The sequence below is a fragment of the Bombus terrestris genome, chromosome 2, assembly GCF_910591885.1.
Source record: "Bombus terrestris chromosome 2, iyBomTerr1.2, whole genome shotgun sequence".
Classification (NCBI taxonomy): Eukaryota; Metazoa; Arthropoda; class Insecta; order Hymenoptera; family Apidae; genus Bombus; species Bombus terrestris.
Genome location: NC_063270.1, coordinates 18938115 through 18954796, shown reverse-complemented (window position 1 = coordinate 18954796; position 16682 = coordinate 18938115). Strand labels below are relative to the sequence as shown.

Here is a 16682-nt window from a genome sequence, read left to right as displayed (position 1 = left end):
AGACAAATTTTCCTCGAAATCCGTCGATTCCGTTGATAAAAATGAAGATTAACCAGGTACGACGTAATTCAGAATCTTTTACAAAATATTTCCTTTAATTATAAATGTTTCGTTAAAAACAATGTTAACCTCGACGAATGAAAAATTGTTGTTTCTCTATTCTTTCTCTTTTTTCATTCTTGACCAGTTAATTGTATTTTCATGCAGCAAAGAAATATCGTATATTTAAACGAATATTCTTTCAACAGAGACCCATGTAAATTCTTCGATCGTATGCTCCAACTGGCGATTAAATTACCGGTATACACGATGACCACCGCGTTGGAAAATTTTATCACGATCACTCATCGTGATTTTAATTGGCCGTATCCTGTACCTCTTATTACGAAACCGGCACAACCACCGAAGAGTACGGGAATTCGATTATACACCCCCAGAATCGATCCTGAGGATTGTTCGTGCGACGAACATGGCCAACAGAGTAACAAGGATAGGTAAAAGTAAAATGCAAATTGTCTCGGAATAAGTTGAACGAAATACAAAGTGATTTGAACAATATGAATATTCTGCACGCTGTATAATCCTTCGTTAAATTAAAAATCAATTTTATATCGCAATAAATGTCGATTCAACGTCGTTATCCATGGCGAAGGAATGGCAATTTAAAATAATACTTTAAAAAATGCATCCAGATACAAATACCTGGCTGACAAGGAACGACAATTTCTGGACCAACTGAAGAAAGTGAACCGTGAAATGACGAATCTCGCGAAGGCTATGCTAGACGCTAACTGCGAGCCAATGGACGAGACGATGAAGAGTATTTATAAAACGGATTACGCGAAGAGAGGTATGGACCGGCATTGAAGGAACGTGATATCGTGCGAATAACTCGTTCGAATGAATTCAGGATTGCCTATCAAAGTGTACAGAGAGCTACAGGCTGCGGTCGATTCATCGTACTGTTCACCTTTTCCGGCGGAAGTAACGAAAATAAAGGAGGGTTACAGAGATCCAACGAGATTTCGATACACCGCCGTCGAAAGACCGCATATTCAGCCAGCCAAAACAATTAATTTGTTCCAAGGTATGAAATATTTTCGAATGTCCCCGTTTGTTTTAAATCTCCAAACATTGTAGATGAAACAGATATTATTAGAGGAAAAGTGTTATATTTTAATCTAAGAAAAAAATATTTCATATTTCTCGCGTGAATATTGAATACCATCGACTAAATGTTATTATATTAAAAGTACATTATTGACCAATAACTGTTACAACAAAAAATGATACTTCGTTTTGGCAGACGTTCTTCCTCGACAAGAAATTCCTAAATAAAGTACAATTTTTATGAAGGAAAGATATTTCGTAGAATGTTTTTAGGCTTTTAGGTTTTTAGGTTTTTAGGTTCGCGAATGTTTCTACGATAACAGAAGTCGAACGATGAGAATTTGATATTACGAAAATTTATTTGCAGTTCCAGAATCTTTCTCTATGTGGGAGACACCTTTCACCGGTCGCTCGCAATACATGGATACTATCAGCAAGATGGGTCTCAGTAACATAAAAAATCGACAACAATATCTGGAACCACTACCTTCGTCAAGAAGAAGATTTGGGGACTGTAAATTATAAATTCGAACGATAAAAACTTCTCTCATCGACCAGACACTGCCGATTTCTAAAATATTCGATTATATGAAAGCAATTGTTAATTATTCACTCACATTCTCGTGTTTCTAATGTATAAAAAAAAAGAGATACGAATCCCCTAAATTTCCCAAAAAAAGTCACCATTAAAAAAAAAAAAAAGACATATAATTACTACCATTTATTTATTATTATAACCAATCAAGTTCAAACCGACGGAATCATATGTGTATAACCTAATTCTTTTGTTTTCTTTTCTATTTTCTTTTTACTTTTTTCTTTTTTATTCTTTTTTATTTTTTTTTATTTTTTATTTTTTTTTTTTTATTTTTTTACCACTTCATAATGGCAGATTTATGTGAATTTTTTTCTACGGAATATACTCGCAACTTTAGGAAGAAAAAGACACGACCAGCTGAGATGTAAGAAAAAAAAAGATGTATATTATCGAAATTATAAACAGATGGACAAATTTTATCTAGGAACGCGAATTGTATATTTTCAGAATATATCACAAAGATTATTTTACGGATCGTATAGAAGAAGGAGAAATCGATCCTCGTATAGCATCGATCCCTACGCAATTGGACGAAGCTGCTGAACAATTGGTTCATAAACATATCCTCGATAGACTGCGATCTGTTTATCAAGCCACCTATAGACATCCTAGTAGGCTAATAACGTATAGAAATGGCATAAATAGTTGATTCCTTTAAAAATTGCTATGTGATGAAGTATAGAGGGTCCGCGCGATACGAGAGAAGTTGGGGAAGAGATCAAAGAAAAGGATCTGCAAAGTGAATTAGTAGCGTATATTCATGATTTATATTTCAATCCTCGGGATGAAAAAGTTCTTGCACCTCCAATGACGGCAAAAAGATGTGAGTACAAAGATTTTTAAATATAACTTCGACTTTAATTACTAAAATTACTAAAATACATCCAAATATATTTAAATGTATATAGTGCTTGGCTATATAAGACCAAAACTATTGCACGGAGATCTTTCGATATACCAAGATACTTTCAGTCGTACAGGTGCGACGATAATTATAGGAGAACACGAGAAGAAAAAGGCAAGAACTTACAAAAATGCAGAAATACCGAAAGATCCTTGCGCGGACCTTGATTGTCAAAAATAAACAATTTCATTTTTTCTACCTTTCTTTATATTTATATTAAATTTCGTTGTAAATTTACTACATACGCAACGTACACAGTGAAAATAGGCCTCTTACTGCTTTCATAAGTGACACAATTATTTGGAAACTTTTACATTGCACAAATAACTATAGAAAACACTTATCTATCGTTTGGTAATTAAAAGATATGTGAAGTCATCGTTTACGCAATGTTACATATACGTAGGTATAGCATAAAAACTTACAAATGTAAAAAGCAATCGAATTCTTGTACCTCGATTTCTCTTCACTTGTCGAATATGAAACATCACAGAGGAATTTTTACGCAACCGGAACACGCAGATGAAGTATCTATAAATTATATTCCCCGCGAATATATAAATAATATTATCCACAATAATTTTTAAATAAACTAAATGCGATTGTAAAGTCTTCACTAAAGTCAGAGAAAATATTGCAGTAAAATTGGCAAACATCATTTCCACGTAACCTCGGTAGATGGCGCATCGATTTATCAAGGAGTGACACTCGTTTAATGGTATTAAATTTGGTTACATGAATTTCACCAATTATTCAGTACATATATCATATTCACAAACGTTTAGAATGTAATCCACCTTAGAATATAAGATTCAATAAAATACTTCTGAAACTTCGTTAATACAATAATTGTAAAAAATATTGTTATTAATTACCAATAGCTTATTTTGTACAGTTTGAAATATCAAGACGGGCATCTGCACAAGCAAACTAAGTTTCCTTAAGACATGCTGTGATATAGTCGACTAGTGCACCACGTAGTACATAATTACAAGAACCTAAAAATGCCGCGAGGTGTTATAATACGTTTAATAATAAGCGCCTTTGGTATAATTTTTGCTGTATCAGCATTTATTGTACTCTTTGTTGTGTATAGGAATTTCGACGTTGGATTTTGGTCTATCTTATCAGGTTAGCATCGCTCGTTACACGATGAACATCTTATTATATAAATCATCTAATTTTGCAATCGTAAATGTGGTTTAAAATTAATAGCAAACGATTTAAAAGTTCCCCAGACAAATATTTTACAGTAATAACAAACGATATTCTTCGTTTATTACATACAAAATAAAAATTACCTCTTTATTGCTGTACATATTTATCTTCTAATAGTTATGGTTATAATTATGGAACTATGCTTTTTCATTCAATAATTAGGCAACATATTTCGTAATATTTTTAAGAATATTACCTTCTGCTCATTTTTTAAACATATCACAAATAGGAGAAATTATTATTATATTATTAATATTATGGGAGAAATTTCATATTGTTAACAGTACGTAAGAGTTATTCGTATGATAAGAGATATTTTTGTATAATAAATTTAACTCAAAATTAATATAAATAAAATCTTGCTTTACTTCGCATATCCCATAGGTATGTTAGCTGCGGTTTGTTTTCACCTGCATTGGCTTAAAGGAAAAGAAATTTTAGAAAGATGGCATACCAAATCTACGTTGAAAAGTTTAAATGTCGTCGGTTTTGTAAGTGCTGTAGCAGGAATTACTGCACTAATTTGGTATCTCTTTCTCACATTTTATTACAAGATCCGTATGTATATTATTTAATCTCCAGTTAAAATAGAGTTCTATGTATATATATATATATATAAGATATGGCAAAGTAAATGTAAACACGTACACATATTTCTGATATTTTAGCCATTGTACCTGTTGGAGAAAGTACAACGATATCGGCTATTTGGTCTATGATTTGTGGAAAGTGGGGAATTTTCTTGATGTACTATTCTCACAAATATGAATTAATTATCGCGATAAACTCTCCAGCCATATTAGCAGAAGATAATGCTTAAGAACTTTTTATACAAATGAATATAACAATTTTTATATAGAGTATTTTTATTAAATGTATTTATAAAAAATGTTTCATTTGCAAATATAAATTTATTTATAATAACATGACATAGATATAAGTTACATTGTAAATATTATGTAAATATATTTACTGAAATATAATTTTATGATATAAAACAGATTTTTCAATTTTATGTATAGTATCTCGTGCTACTTTCAGGATACTTTATTTAAAAATTTACCAAAAATTGATCACAAAATACTTATTTAAGTATCACAGTTTAGTAACATATAGTTTTTTTAGATACATAGTAAAAAATATATACATAAAAAATGTATAAAAATCATGAAAATCCATAAAAAAATATTAATTTAATTTTAATAATGTAATTCCTTTAATTTGAATAAATGCTTTGTAATCATATTCATGTACATAAAAAGTAATTATGTCAATTAATTTTAAGTTGGTGTTAATTTATACAGGGGATAAGTTAATGTATACAGACTTACAATTGAAGATACCACACCAAGTATACCAATTATTCCAGGGGTAAATTTGGTAAAGCCTAGTGCTGTTAAAGGAATACATAAATCACATCCATTTTTAATTGTATCCATTACAACATCTTTGTGATTTCTTAAATGACAGAGTAATTTATATCGTTTCCATAAATGATGTGAGAACTTTGATGTCCTCGTTAATACACTCTCTTTTTCATGTTCAAAAATTTTTATGATTTCATAAATATCTCTTATTAGGTTCATTATAATACCCATTAACCAGTACTTATTAGATATTTTGCTCCATTTTTCAATATTAACCCTATATAATCCAACACGGCCGACCCAAATTATATGATCTGTTAATAAGAATAGAGCATTGGCAATTTTTGATAGTGTCAAAGTGGCTCTTATAGTTAGATCTGGATATTTCATCATTTTTAAAGCAGAATATAAACTGTCCAAACATCTCCCTAGACGTAACACTATAAAGAAAATGGGAATAAACAGTTATTATCGATAGTAATTGCATTAAAGTTATAAATATCGCTTTAAATACATTTTCTAAAGGAACTAAATGTATATTCCAAACTTCTTAAGACTTCTGCAGAATGTTGTGTACTACGAATATTCTGACCATAATACCAATAAGCTCTGCTTCCATATTGTAGCAATCTGTAAAGGTAGTATTAAAAAGTAATTATACAATGTTAATATTATCTATTTACTTTTACTTGTACTAAATTTCTTAAATAAAATTAGTATATTCTTTTATGTAGAAAATTAATGTACAGGTTTTTATGAAATTTTTAATAACATGCATTTTTTAATATATTATGAGAAAAATAGTAGCATTAAACATGATGGTAATTAATAAAATTTAGGTTATGTAAAACATACAATTAAATTTATATCAATTAAAAATAATTTAAATCATATAATAAATTTACATCAATTAAATCAATTATTCTTAATGCGGTTAAATATATTTCAGAAGTAAATAAATTATATACCTGATAATTCTGTCTCTGCCTATTGTTTGCTCATTTAGCTTTATTACTATATCCATAATGTTTTCAGGTAATGTAAAGAGCGATATATTTCAAACACAACAATTAATTGCAATATATTTTTATATAATAGTAATTCATGAGAGTTTCACCATAGTAACGTTTATTTGTAAGCACATATAAACAATTAATATAAACTATCGATATTCATATTGAATAACTTGGTCTAAACGAATTGATACGTGAAATACTAATGATTACCAATGAATCCATATTGACGATTATTTGCAACATAATTACGCAATGCATTTCTTGCTTCAGTCGCAATGTTTATCTCGTAACATACATAAATTATACATAAATTATACATAAATTATAGTATTAAATGAGTAACTCTTACTTCGAAAAATTAAGTATATATAATATACTTATTTATACCACTAGCGCCATCGGATATTTAATTTAACTAACCCGCCATTTTCAAACATTTTAAACTTGATGTTCATAAAAGTATAAAATTAATGCTAATATTTAATCCAATCTCATTAACGAAAATCTCATTACTTAAGTAACTACTTTCGTGGAAATAAAGTCTGATGAAAGATGAAATAATTTTATTGTTATCGATGAATGAAGAATAATGTGGAAGTATATTTATATTATAAAATTGCGTGTAAAACGAACTGCAATCTTAAATATCACATAAAACGATGAAAAGAGATGAGGACACAATTTATATTACAGTACTTGTACGTTTAAAAAGCTGAAAAGCTAGTTATCCCTAATTATGAATTAATAAATTACGAATTAATTTATTGTAGTTAAAGTCTCACAGAGAATAAAGACGAAAACACATACAAAATGATGATTATGATTGTTTTTCGTGAAATAGAAATTCGCACACATATGCTATACTAACTGACATCGCACGTCCCTTATGTCTGAATCCTGGTGTAAGTAAAAGAACACTCACTGTAACATTTCAGTAAAATAAAGTTTACATTAACATATATTCATCTTGTAAAATACAACATGAAATAAATTAAATAAAAAATTATTACCTGCGATATAAAATAGAAGCAAGTTATTAACCGTGCTTCCAATCCATATACAAAGGACAAGACAAAGTATTATGCCTGGATAATACTGCGGAAGATAAAAAATAGTTTAGAGCAATTTTTCTTGTAAATAAGCTGTACTTAATATTTGTTACATAAATATCTTCTAAACAAAGATTCCTTTTATCTAGGATAGCTTCTTAACTCACCACATTCGGACGATCATTTCGTGTTTTTAACAACAATTTCCACAAACTTTGTAACTGTAAGATTATTACGGATAAATTTTGACATATCTCATTTAACTTTTTCTCTTTCTGGCCTGTCCATTTGTTGACAGGACTCAGCAATGATAATACAACTGGTACAAGATAATCAATCAAAGCCAATATAAGAAGAGTTATAGATATTATTGTAAGTATAGCAGGTTCCAACATCCATATTACACTACAAGCAAATTTTTATGAACATTGTAAAATATATATTAGCATATAATTATTTACAAATATGTAACATATAAAAATAATCAATGACTGATATAGTAATACATATAGTATAGTATACATTAATATTCTATTCTAAAGTCAATGTTAGGAAACAATATTAATTTTTAATTATTATTTTATATATAACATTATTAAAAGTTCATAAAAGAAAATAAAAGATTTTAAAAACTGAGGACTATAATAATGTAAAATGAGAAATAAAGAAAAATATCCTTTCTTTTATAGTATTAAAAAATAACACATAAAAAACAAATAATTTACAACAAAAGATATATATGGTTATATATTTTGATATTTCCACTCACAAAAATGTTATAGTTGTAATTCCAAGTATAAGGCCAGGGTACCAGGACCGTTCCCATAATAGAATGGAATTCAATGGAAGTATTACTTCACGCCAACATTCCATTCTACGTTTTAATTGTTTCATATGCTTTTCCTGCAACGAGATTATGTTGTTTGAGGACAAAAATGAGTGTCACTGTCATTGATTTTTCTACCATAGTAAGACTACATGGTATAATACAAAAATCCGGCATTGATTAAATATTCAATAAAACGCGTTGATCATACGTTAAATATTCAACCTTTAAAAGATGTGAAGTCTTACCCTTTCTATTGCTGCACTATCAGCCATCCTGGCTATTAAATAAAGTATTCAAATTCGCTGTGAAGAAACAGTATAATACGACAAAGACTTTAAACTACGTCAAAGTTATAGTATAATGTTATACTACAATTTATTCACATCATCCAGGTTTATATTCCGTTTCATTTAAACATTTCTTTATCCTTTAATTTGATTATCGTGATGTGCTCTCGGTAAGAATCGGAGACGCCGGATACTGTTTGCTTGAAAACACACGAAATGACGAAGAATCGACTTCTAGTTTCGAGATTATTGTAACTCGCACGCGATTGGCTATCAGTTCAAAATGTTGGTTATTGCAGGCGATACTGTGCTGATGTTGTGACGTTAAAGATTTTCTAACAGTATACTTCAAACAATCGCGTCCTAAACGCGTTTAATCGAAACTTTATTCAAAATTTGCTAAATATGGCTGCTGTGAGTTCTGTAAGTACTCGATGATACGTATTAATTTCTGTCTGCGAACTTTAACAGCGGTACTTCTTGTTTATGTCCTGGTTAAGGGGACAGGTTTCTCTTAATATATCTTCGTTCTCAAATAAATAAATCATCTGTCACTGTCTATTATTTCAGATATCAAATGTCGAAAACTTATCTCCACAAATTATTCGACGTGTAGCTAAAGAACTGAGTGAATTAGCTGAACAACCACCCGAAGGTATTCGAGTTGTTTTAAACGAAGAAGATGTTACTGACATTCAAGCTATTATAGAAGGACCCTGTAAGATTAAAGTTCACTTAATTACTCCTCTTGAAAAATTTCAATGAACTATCATGTACTATATAAAAAATCGCACAGTTATTGAAGTATAACCTATCCAAATGTCAGATTTACATGCACACCTAAATACATTTATGCATGTATATATACATACATATATATAGATATACATATAAGTTTATTTCTATCAATTATAAGAGAGGGAATATTATTTGCATAATCAACTTGATAGATCAACAGAAATAATACTAATAAAAACCTATATATCCTATAACATAACTTTTAATATTCACATCTATTTAGATATAATTTAATGTCATTGAAAGTTTTTATTTAACATTAGTTATTTCACATATTTATATACATGTATGATGTTTGTATCATTAAAATTTATGGTGGTTTGTGTATATTATAATGTTCATAAGTTAAAAATATAAATTTTCCTAATATTAGCGGGAACGCCATATGCTGGCGGTTTCTTCAGAGTAAAATTAGCACTTGGCAAAGATTTTCCTCAAGGACCGCCAAAGGCATTTTTCCTTACAAAAATTTTTCACCCAAATGTTGCAAAAAATGGAGAAATTTGTGTCAATACCTTAAAAAAGGATTGGAAATCAGATCTCGGAATTAAACATATATTACTAGTAAGCTATTAATTGGTATAACTGATACAAGAGATATTTAATGAATTTATTGAATTAACATATCTATTTTATATTTGCAGACTGTAAAATGTCTCTTAATAGTGCCAAATGCGGAATCTGCTTTAAATGAAGAAGCTGGTAAATTATTATTAGAAAGGTATGACGATTATTCCGAACGAGCAAAAATGATGACAGAAATACATGCACAGGTAAACCTATTGTCGTATACATATATTAAAATTAAGTTTTGCATACGTAATAATGAATGATGAAAAATACATTTATGCTTTAGGGAGGTGGGAAAGGCAGCAAAGCAGGTCTGGATAGTTGCACATCCTCTGAAGTCGGAGGACCCCTCCCAAAAAAGCATGCAGGAGATAAAAAATTATCGGCAGAAAAGAAAAAGATATTGAAAGACAAGAAGAGGACACTCAAAAGATTATAAAAAAATCAACATAATTTATCTATCTTTTATAATTTAAAACACTGGTGTGGTAACATTGCCTCATATTGTACACAATTATTGCATAGTAAAAATTTATTATCTAAACTCGACTGATCTTATTATTAAGTATTTAGAAAATTAATAATTCTAGAAGCATTAAAAATGACTTCCTAAGATACAAACAAGTACAACTTTGTAGTGATCTACTTCACAATCAGAAGTGGAAAATAATATAGTCCACTCTGTGGTATCTATTAGCGAATATTTTTACATATGTACAAAATGATACCTCATGTGACTATTTAAATTAAATAAAAAATGTTCTCCAAATAAAAGTTTTGTTTCTACTTTAATGTTTGTAATTATGTACTAATTTTGTATACTTTTTAAATGATATTTATTTCTGCAATACTTAAGAAAATTAAACATAAATCTTTGATTAGGTGAGAAATGAAAATGGTCATTTTCAAGAACATTATTCTTTATTAGGTAATGGCTCATCAGTTTCTTTGCTTCAGTCTTGTACCACTGCATTGGCATTCATATGCTGCATGAATAAAACCATGTACATTGCCTTACAAGCCCATTACTGCGCAGTAAAATATTTCATTAGTAGATGACTAGATGATAACAGTATGTCACAGCCTTATTCCACTAGAAGCTATTAGCTACATATAGTGGTGCGTACGTTTTATTATTCATGGTAAAAAACAATTCATTAAACATAATTTACAAAGATCTGATGCTACTAAACATAGTGATACACGTATATCAGTATATAAACTATGTTCAAAGATAGGTTTTGAATATTTTGATAGTTAATTATTCATATGAACTAATTAGATTGTGGGCTAGAAGCACTTCTGTACTTAGATAAACAACAACTTGTAAAGATGAATTTTACTGTATTTTTCATCTGATAACCACACACGCACGATAGTACATACAAATCCATACAGTCTTTACATTATAACTTTTTATTATTATTTCTTTTGTTTTTGTTACGATACCATAAAAAAATCTATGAACTCCTACAAATCATTTTTCTTAAGTGTCTGTAAAAATTGTATGCCAATTTTCAAAGAAACTGTCAAAAATAAAAAATACCCACTTAAAAAGAATTTCTTACAACATTTTGCTAATGATATATTTATACTTATTTTTATATATTCTCGTGAAAATTAGAGAAACACATTGTATTGTGTTAAGTCAGATCAGAACAAAATCTTAAGTGTGAAGATTTGTGACGTTGTTACTTTACTTCTTTCACATAAGCTTCCAGTTCTGCATCTAATTCTTCAGCGGTAGGAGTTTTCGTTACTTGCCGGCTGCCGCCTCTGCCACCACGTCGACCAGTTCCACGACCTTTAAAAAAGTAAATATTAATGTACTTTTTCATAACTCACTCATCTCATTTCTAATATATACCAATTACATACCTCTGACGGATCCTGTTCCACGGCTACCCCTAAAGCGGGACTGAGGTCTCTGTGTAAAATTACTGCCGCTAAGTCTCGGTCCTCCTCGGATAGACGTGACTGGTATTTCAGAGGTAGCAACTTGTATGTTCATTTCACGACCTGCCGATGTATACCACATATTGCAATAATAGACGTGAATAGTTGTGCAAATCATAATTCACAATAACTTCTTTGAAATTTGTTTTTCTTTAATGTCATCCCATGTTGGAGTATTTATGGAAGGATAAAAGAGAAAATGCTCAAACTGTATGTTGCTAGGTATAAACTGGAGACCAGATTAATAAGTGATACTGAAACCCTAAATATAGGCGGAATTTTATAATTAAAAAGAGACATTCAAAGCAAAACTTATAGTACAGACACAAATTTAACTACACACCATCTAAGGGTACGCCATTATATTGTTTCATTGCTTTAATAGCATCTGCTCTTCTTTCAAATATAACATCTGCAGATCCTAATGATCGGCCTGATCTATCGTAATGTACTGCTGCTGACTTTAAGGGGCCAAATTCACTAAATAATTCCTAGAACAAACAAATACACAGATTATTGCAATTTTATAGTAACTTTTTAAAAATGAAAAGGCTAAGTGATTTTTATGAACTTGAGATTGAAAATTTATCTATTTTTTGAATTTGAAGTAATATTGGAGCACTAGAACTATCACACCAGTCAAAATGACTGGTTTGACAACTTTACTTAAAATTTTTATTTCATGTTATATTTCTTCTCAGCAATGATGTAATGACTTTTGCAGGGATAGCTAAAGGAATAATATAATGAACTTTAATTTTGTTTTATTCATTTAAAATAAAAATAATTTTGTATCATGGCTACTTATACCAGTACCAGTCAATTTGACTTGACTGAATTTGACAGTCAATCTGTTTATTGAAGCCGGATTCATTTATTTAAATGGAGTATTAGATATCTAGATAAATTTATGGGTGCCAAATTTCCACTAATATCAACCGTGTGGGATAAGTTTATTGAAAACAGCCAGAATTGCTATAAACCTGGTGCAAACATTACAATGGACAAGCAACTTGTCCCGGCCAAAGCTACATACAGGTTTATGCAATATTTACCGAATAAACCGGACAAATTCGGAATTAAATTTTGGCTGGCATCTGATATTCAAACAAAGTATGTTGTAGATGGATTTCCTTATTTAGGAAAGAACAAAAAACAAGCATTGGGTGAATTTTTGGTACTCAAACTTATTGAACCGTATAGTATGAAGGGAAGGACAATTTTTTACAAGCTTGTCACTGGCATATAAATTATTAGGCAAAAGAACCATAGTGGTTGGCACGATATGCAGAGACAAAAGAGAGCTCCCAAAAGTTTGTAAAACGAAGAACGATACCATAGCTCGCTTTTCGTCACTGCTGTATCGATCAAATGAGATTATACTCACAATTTATAAAGGTAAGCCGAAAAAGAAAGTTTCTATCCTGAGCTCAAAACATAAAACTATCAACAAAATTGGGAAAAACGAAAAGGGCCTACCTGAAATAGTCGAATTTTATAATAAAACAAAATTTGGGGTAAATATAGCAGACTAAATGGCAAAAAAATATAGTGTGAGGTTGGGATCAATAAGATAACCACTTCAAGTATTTTTTAATATTTTAGATTTAGCTGACATAAATGCCTGGATTTTATATAAGGAAAGCACAGGTGAGCAGATATCCAGAAAAGATTTTATTTTTCAATTAGCAGATGAACTTGCCACTGACAATGAAAAATCATGGATAGAGCAAAGAGCATCCGAGATCCAAAGTACGTCAATGAACTCACCTTATTCATGCAAATGGCGTCAGATAGGGTACTGTAATAATAATAAGACCACCACCATTTGCAATCTTTGTAAAAAATATGTATGCGGAAAGTATACGCGGAAGAACTTTTACGTTTGTAAGAAATATGACGAATGATAACTTTTGTACTTAATAATTAAAGTTATATTTGTATTTTATTTATTCTATTATGCTTATTATTATATTATTATATTATACTTCTTATATTTACCAACGGAAATTTATTTTAATATTCTTGTTACCAATGATTTTGTTATTAAATATTCTTCATTATTGTACTTATTGTTATTATTACAGTTGCTATTATACAGTTTCTATGTCAGAACATGGAGTTCCTTTTGTAAAGTAATAATAAATCAATAAATATAAAAATATTCTACTATTACGTATCTTTTGAAGACCTGTCATTTTGCCTGGTTTTGGTAGAGATAACTATATTTCAAATGTCGGTAGTTCCAGTCTGAAATAATAATAAAAAGTACCTGAATGTCTGAATCGGATACTCCAAAATCTAGATTCGATACAAGGAGCTTGGTTGTCCCTGCGCTACCTATTGAACTTCGGCCAACCTTTTTTACTCCATCAAACATGTCGTGTTTCCAAGCACTGTTTACATCGCCCTATGAATGAAAATTATTTATTACTGTACAAAATTTGTGATATCTTACAATACTTAAGAACATAGTATTAGTCACATGTGTATTTTTATAAACTAAAAAAAATTACTAAATCTATAACAATTACATCTAAAGCTAAAAACATTTCATATATATATTTTTACTAAAAATTTCACATTATTTTATATAATAAGCTATTCCATGATATTCTGTTAACATTTGAATATATAAAAAAATACACATGGTCGTCCTTAAAATTAACGAACATCCCACCATAAAAGCGCGGACTTTTATCATTTCCGAAAAATTTTAAGTTGAATACTCTGTCGAAATACGTAAAGTATTCCTCATCTGAACGGTATAAGAATCATAGGAATCACGTTTCTATCTTACACAATTATTTTACCTTAAAATACGATCGTTAATCTATCTCAAAATTAAACTGTTTCATACATAAGCACTTAAGGCGGAAGTAATACGATAGGTTCTCATATACGGTACACGTGACAAAATTAATATAACGTAAATAATGACGATAATAATAGAAAGAAGAATAAATAATTTGATTTCTTACCCTTGTGTATGGAAGAGAATTTCTTGTAATGCCACCACGATTGCGTCCCCGCATGACGCCACCACCAACTCTTTGCGTTCTCCGTGCTCCTCTACGAGGTGAATTACCGGCACCTCTTCCACGTCTGCTACTGCCGCCGCGTGGTCTTGTTCCTTTATTTTGCTTGATAATATCGTCGAGACTCATGTCTATTTTATCAACCATCTTCATTTGTGCTGGATTTCGTATAATGACACTGCCACACGAAAATGAATGAAACCAACCTCTTTCGTCTTCGCAATGATGGCGACGAACGAAGACGAAACAATCGCGCACAGAAGCCTGGGTATAAATGACCGTAACTCACAGAACGATTTCTTAGAACCCCTACGTATGTGATTCGTCGATCAGGGCGGTCTCTATCGGGAAATCAATGAAATAAAATAACGGTTTTAATAAATACTTTTAATAAATATTGTCTCTTGTTATTAAAGTATGTATTTACATTTATTACTTATACCAAGCATATAAACGCATTTCTTTCTTAGAAAAGTGAATTTATATTTTAACATTTATATTTTTGTAGTTTATTCCTGTTTTAGACATGTTACATTATAAATAGTATATTTAATTTTTTTTATTTTTTGAATATCAAAAATATATATAGATACAAACGTATCTCATTTTTTCCTATACATTACTATAATTCATAATGTTCTTCATTTATATCATTTTCCTCATTATCTTCATCATCCTTATTAAGATCTGTAGAATTACATAGCTTTGAAACATTTGTGCATAATTGCTCTTTAATATCATTTTCTTTGCGAATAAATAGTGAAATCATAGAATCTTCAAACTCTTCCACTATTCCCTCACACTGAAATGAAGCACATCAAAATAATAGCTGATAAAATATATTATGAAGTATAAATAAAAAAGAGAAAACTTACATAATATTTTAAACTTTTATTTAAATCGCCATCCTGAATAATATCAACTTTGCTCATTTCAGGATTCATACTGCCAGATGGACTCATTAAATTTAAGATTGTTAATTGACCATTTGATTTATACGTTGCTCTTACATAGTCTGACATTTTTTCACAAATATTATCTAGGATGTCAGATATATGTACCTCAGATTGTGCAAGTGGAATCTTTAAATAAAGGTATTTATATAAAAATATGTTTTGATTATAATCCAAGAAATATAAAAATTTATTATTACCTTCTTATGAATAGCATTTCCTTGTGCATCTAATCTATAATTCCCTATCTCAATTTCTCTTGAAGGATCAATTTTTGCCAATTCCTCTTCAATTTCTTTTACTGTTGATCTACAAACTACACATTACAAATATTAACTTATTATAACCATTTTTTATATTCAAGGTAAATAGCTATAACTTACCATTAACGCTTATTTTACATACCTAAACATTTTAAAAGCTTATTGTCAATTTCCGCAGTTTTGACAAAACCATTTGTGAAAAAGAGGGAAAATATTACTATTAGAATTTTCATCTATAATGAAAATATTCATTAATAAGTTGAATTATTAAAAATGACATAAAGAAATGGAATTGTAAACATTTAATTTATACTTACATCGTATTTAATCAACATATTTAATAATATTTATCTATTTTTTAACGTTGAAGAAGACACGTGTATATTACTTATAATTTTATACATACATACTGATGTATATATGTTAACTATCGTATATATACTTAAATACTCTACAAAACACGAATAAGCTTTCATCACGTGTCACTTTGAGAAATACCAATATAAAAGAATATGGACTAAAGACACTATTAAATGCAAAAAGACACTACATCGTCGCAGTATAAATAAATTTCAATAAATGTATGGAATAATTTTTAAAGCTTTTCATAACTATCCTTATCTAAACTCATTTTATTTAAACAAATATATACAATATATAGAAGCTGACAGAAATAAGAAAATTTATTTATTGTCCCTGTAACTTTTTAGGATAAAATTAAATTTA

At 29.5% G+C, this 16682-nt stretch overlaps 7 protein-coding genes across 7 annotated transcripts; 3 read left to right on the top strand and 4 right to left on the bottom strand.

Annotated features, from left to right (window-relative positions):
- The first annotated feature begins 57 nt into the window (after positions 1-57).
- Positions 58-2145, top strand: LOC100646017. The gene is made up of 4 exons (XM_020868325.2): positions 58-494; positions 693-850; positions 911-1087; positions 1478-2145. Exons 1-4 carry the CDS (start codon positions 202-204, stop codon positions 1633-1635), a joined length of 786 nt encoding a protein of 261 aa, XP_020723984.2. The 5' UTR covers positions 58-201; the 3' UTR covers positions 1636-2145.
- Positions 2146-3324: 1179 nt separating this feature from the next.
- LOC100648471 (heme transporter hrg1-A) lies at positions 3325-4832 on the top strand. Its single transcript, XM_048410917.1, has 3 exons — positions 3325-3743; positions 4215-4388; positions 4499-4832. The coding sequence occupies exons 1-3, from the start codon at positions 3617-3619 to the stop codon at positions 4648-4650; spliced, it is 453 nt and encodes a 150-aa protein (XP_048266874.1). The 5' UTR covers positions 3325-3616; the 3' UTR covers positions 4651-4832.
- On the bottom strand, positions 4722-6308 carry LOC105667121 (peroxisomal membrane protein 11B). Its single transcript, XM_012320412.3, has 3 exons — positions 6166-6308; positions 5712-5827; positions 4722-5637 (listed from the first exon to the last, which is right to left on the bottom strand). Exons 1-3 carry the CDS (start codon positions 6219-6221, stop codon positions 5111-5113), a joined length of 699 nt encoding a protein of 232 aa, XP_012175802.2. The 5' UTR covers positions 6222-6308; the 3' UTR covers positions 4722-5110.
- LOC100645903 (ADP-ribosylation factor-like protein 6-interacting protein 1) lies at positions 6309-8599 on the bottom strand. The gene is made up of 5 exons (XM_012320413.3): positions 8337-8599; positions 8032-8165; positions 7430-7667; positions 7224-7308; positions 6309-7134 (listed from the first exon to the last, which is right to left on the bottom strand). The coding sequence occupies exons 1-5, from the start codon at positions 8361-8363 to the stop codon at positions 7031-7033; spliced, it is 588 nt and encodes a 195-aa protein (XP_012175803.1). The 5' UTR covers positions 8364-8599; the 3' UTR covers positions 6309-7030.
- A 43-nt stretch (positions 8600-8642) lies between these two features.
- On the top strand, positions 8643-10520 carry LOC100645704 (ubiquitin-conjugating enzyme E2 S). Its single transcript, XM_003394023.4, has 5 exons — positions 8643-8801; positions 8949-9096; positions 9550-9740; positions 9821-9949; positions 10033-10520. Exons 1-5 carry the CDS (start codon positions 8784-8786, stop codon positions 10183-10185), a joined length of 639 nt encoding a protein of 212 aa, XP_003394071.1. The 5' UTR covers positions 8643-8783; the 3' UTR covers positions 10186-10520.
- A 553-nt stretch (positions 10521-11073) lies between these two features.
- LOC100645586 (THO complex subunit 4) lies at positions 11074-15028 on the bottom strand. Its single transcript, XM_003394022.4, has 5 exons — positions 14684-15028; positions 13975-14112; positions 12046-12193; positions 11625-11765; positions 11074-11550 (listed from the first exon to the last, which is right to left on the bottom strand). The coding sequence occupies exons 1-5, from the start codon at positions 14891-14893 to the stop codon at positions 11438-11440; spliced, it is 750 nt and encodes a 249-aa protein (XP_003394070.1). The 5' UTR covers positions 14894-15028; the 3' UTR covers positions 11074-11437.
- A 197-nt stretch (positions 15029-15225) lies between these two features.
- On the bottom strand, positions 15226-16427 carry LOC100645481 (protein seele). Its single transcript, XM_003394021.4, has 5 exons — positions 16274-16427; positions 16099-16189; positions 15894-16009; positions 15616-15822; positions 15226-15542 (listed from the first exon to the last, which is right to left on the bottom strand). The coding sequence occupies exons 1-5, from the start codon at positions 16289-16291 to the stop codon at positions 15363-15365; spliced, it is 612 nt and encodes a 203-aa protein (XP_003394069.1). The 5' UTR covers positions 16292-16427; the 3' UTR covers positions 15226-15362.
- Positions 16428-16682: the final 255 nt, after the last annotated feature.

Excerpts from the sequence above, each read along its gene's own strand:
- LOC100645903 (XM_012320413.3), bottom strand. The coding sequence starts at position 8,363 with ATGGCTGATAGTGCAGCAATAGAAAGG. Across the intron at positions 8,166-8,336 it reads ATAGTGCAGCAATAGAAAGG|GAAAAGCATATGAAACAATT; the intron begins GTAAGACTTCAC and ends ATCTCGTTGCAG. Across the intron at positions 7,135-7,223 it reads GCTTCTATTTTATATCGCAG|TGAGTGTTCTTTTACTTACA; the intron begins GTAATAATTTTT and ends GAAATGTTACAG.
- LOC100648471 (XM_048410917.1), top strand. The coding sequence starts at position 3,617 with ATGCCGCGAGGTGTTATAATACGTTTAATAATAAGCGCCTTTGGTATA. Across the intron at positions 3,744-4,214 it reads ATTTTGGTCTATCTTATCAG|GTATGTTAGCTGCGGTTTGT; the intron begins GTTAGCATCGCT and ends CATATCCCATAG. Across the intron at positions 4,389-4,498 it reads CACATTTTATTACAAGATCC|CCATTGTACCTGTTGGAGAA; the intron begins GTATGTATATTA and ends CTGATATTTTAG.
- LOC105667121 (XM_012320412.3), bottom strand. The coding sequence starts at position 6,221 with ATGGATATAGTAATAAAGCTAAATGAGCAAACAATAGGCAGAGACAGA. Across the intron at positions 5,828-6,165 it reads GGCAGAGACAGAATTATCAG|ATTGCTACAATATGGAAGCA; the intron begins GTATATAATTTA and ends CTACCTTTACAG. Across the intron at positions 5,638-5,711 it reads ATTTAGTTCCTTTAGAAAAT|TGTTACGTCTAGGGAGATGT; the intron begins GTATTTAAAGCG and ends TTTTCTTTATAG.
- LOC100645481 (XM_003394021.4), bottom strand. Across the intron at positions 16,010-16,098 it reads TAAGCTTTTAAAATGTTTAG|TTTGTAGATCAACAGTAAAA; the intron begins GTATGTAAAATA and ends TGTAATGTGTAG. Across the intron at positions 15,823-15,893 it reads GAAATGCTATTCATAAGAAG|ATTCCACTTGCACAATCTGA; the intron begins GTAATAATAAAT and ends CTTTATTTAAAG.
- LOC100645586 (XM_003394022.4), bottom strand. The coding sequence starts at position 14,893 with ATGAAGATGGTTGATAAAATAGACATGAGTCTCGACGATATTATCAAG. Across the intron at positions 12,194-13,974 it reads TATCCGATTCAGACATTCAG|GAATTATTTAGTGAATTTGG; the intron begins GTACTTTTTATT and ends TGTTTGTTCTAG. Across the intron at positions 11,766-12,045 it reads TAATGGCGTACCCTTAGATG|GTCGTGAAATGAACATACAA; the intron begins GTGTGTAGTTAA and ends ATACATCGGCAG.
- LOC100646017 (XM_020868325.2), top strand. The coding sequence starts at position 202 with ATGCAGCAAAGAAATATCGTATATTTAAACGAATATTCTTTCAACAGA. Across the intron at positions 495-692 it reads CAACAGAGTAACAAGGATAG|ATACAAATACCTGGCTGACA; the intron begins GTAAAAGTAAAA and ends AAATGCATCCAG. Across the intron at positions 851-910 it reads AACGGATTACGCGAAGAGAG|GATTGCCTATCAAAGTGTAC; the intron begins GTATGGACCGGC and ends GAATGAATTCAG.
- LOC100645704 (XM_003394023.4), top strand. Across the intron at positions 9,097-9,549 it reads AGCTATTATAGAAGGACCCT|CGGGAACGCCATATGCTGGC; the intron begins GTAAGATTAAAG and ends TCCTAATATTAG. Across the intron at positions 9,741-9,820 it reads GAATTAAACATATATTACTA|ACTGTAAAATGTCTCTTAAT; the intron begins GTAAGCTATTAA and ends TTATATTTGCAG.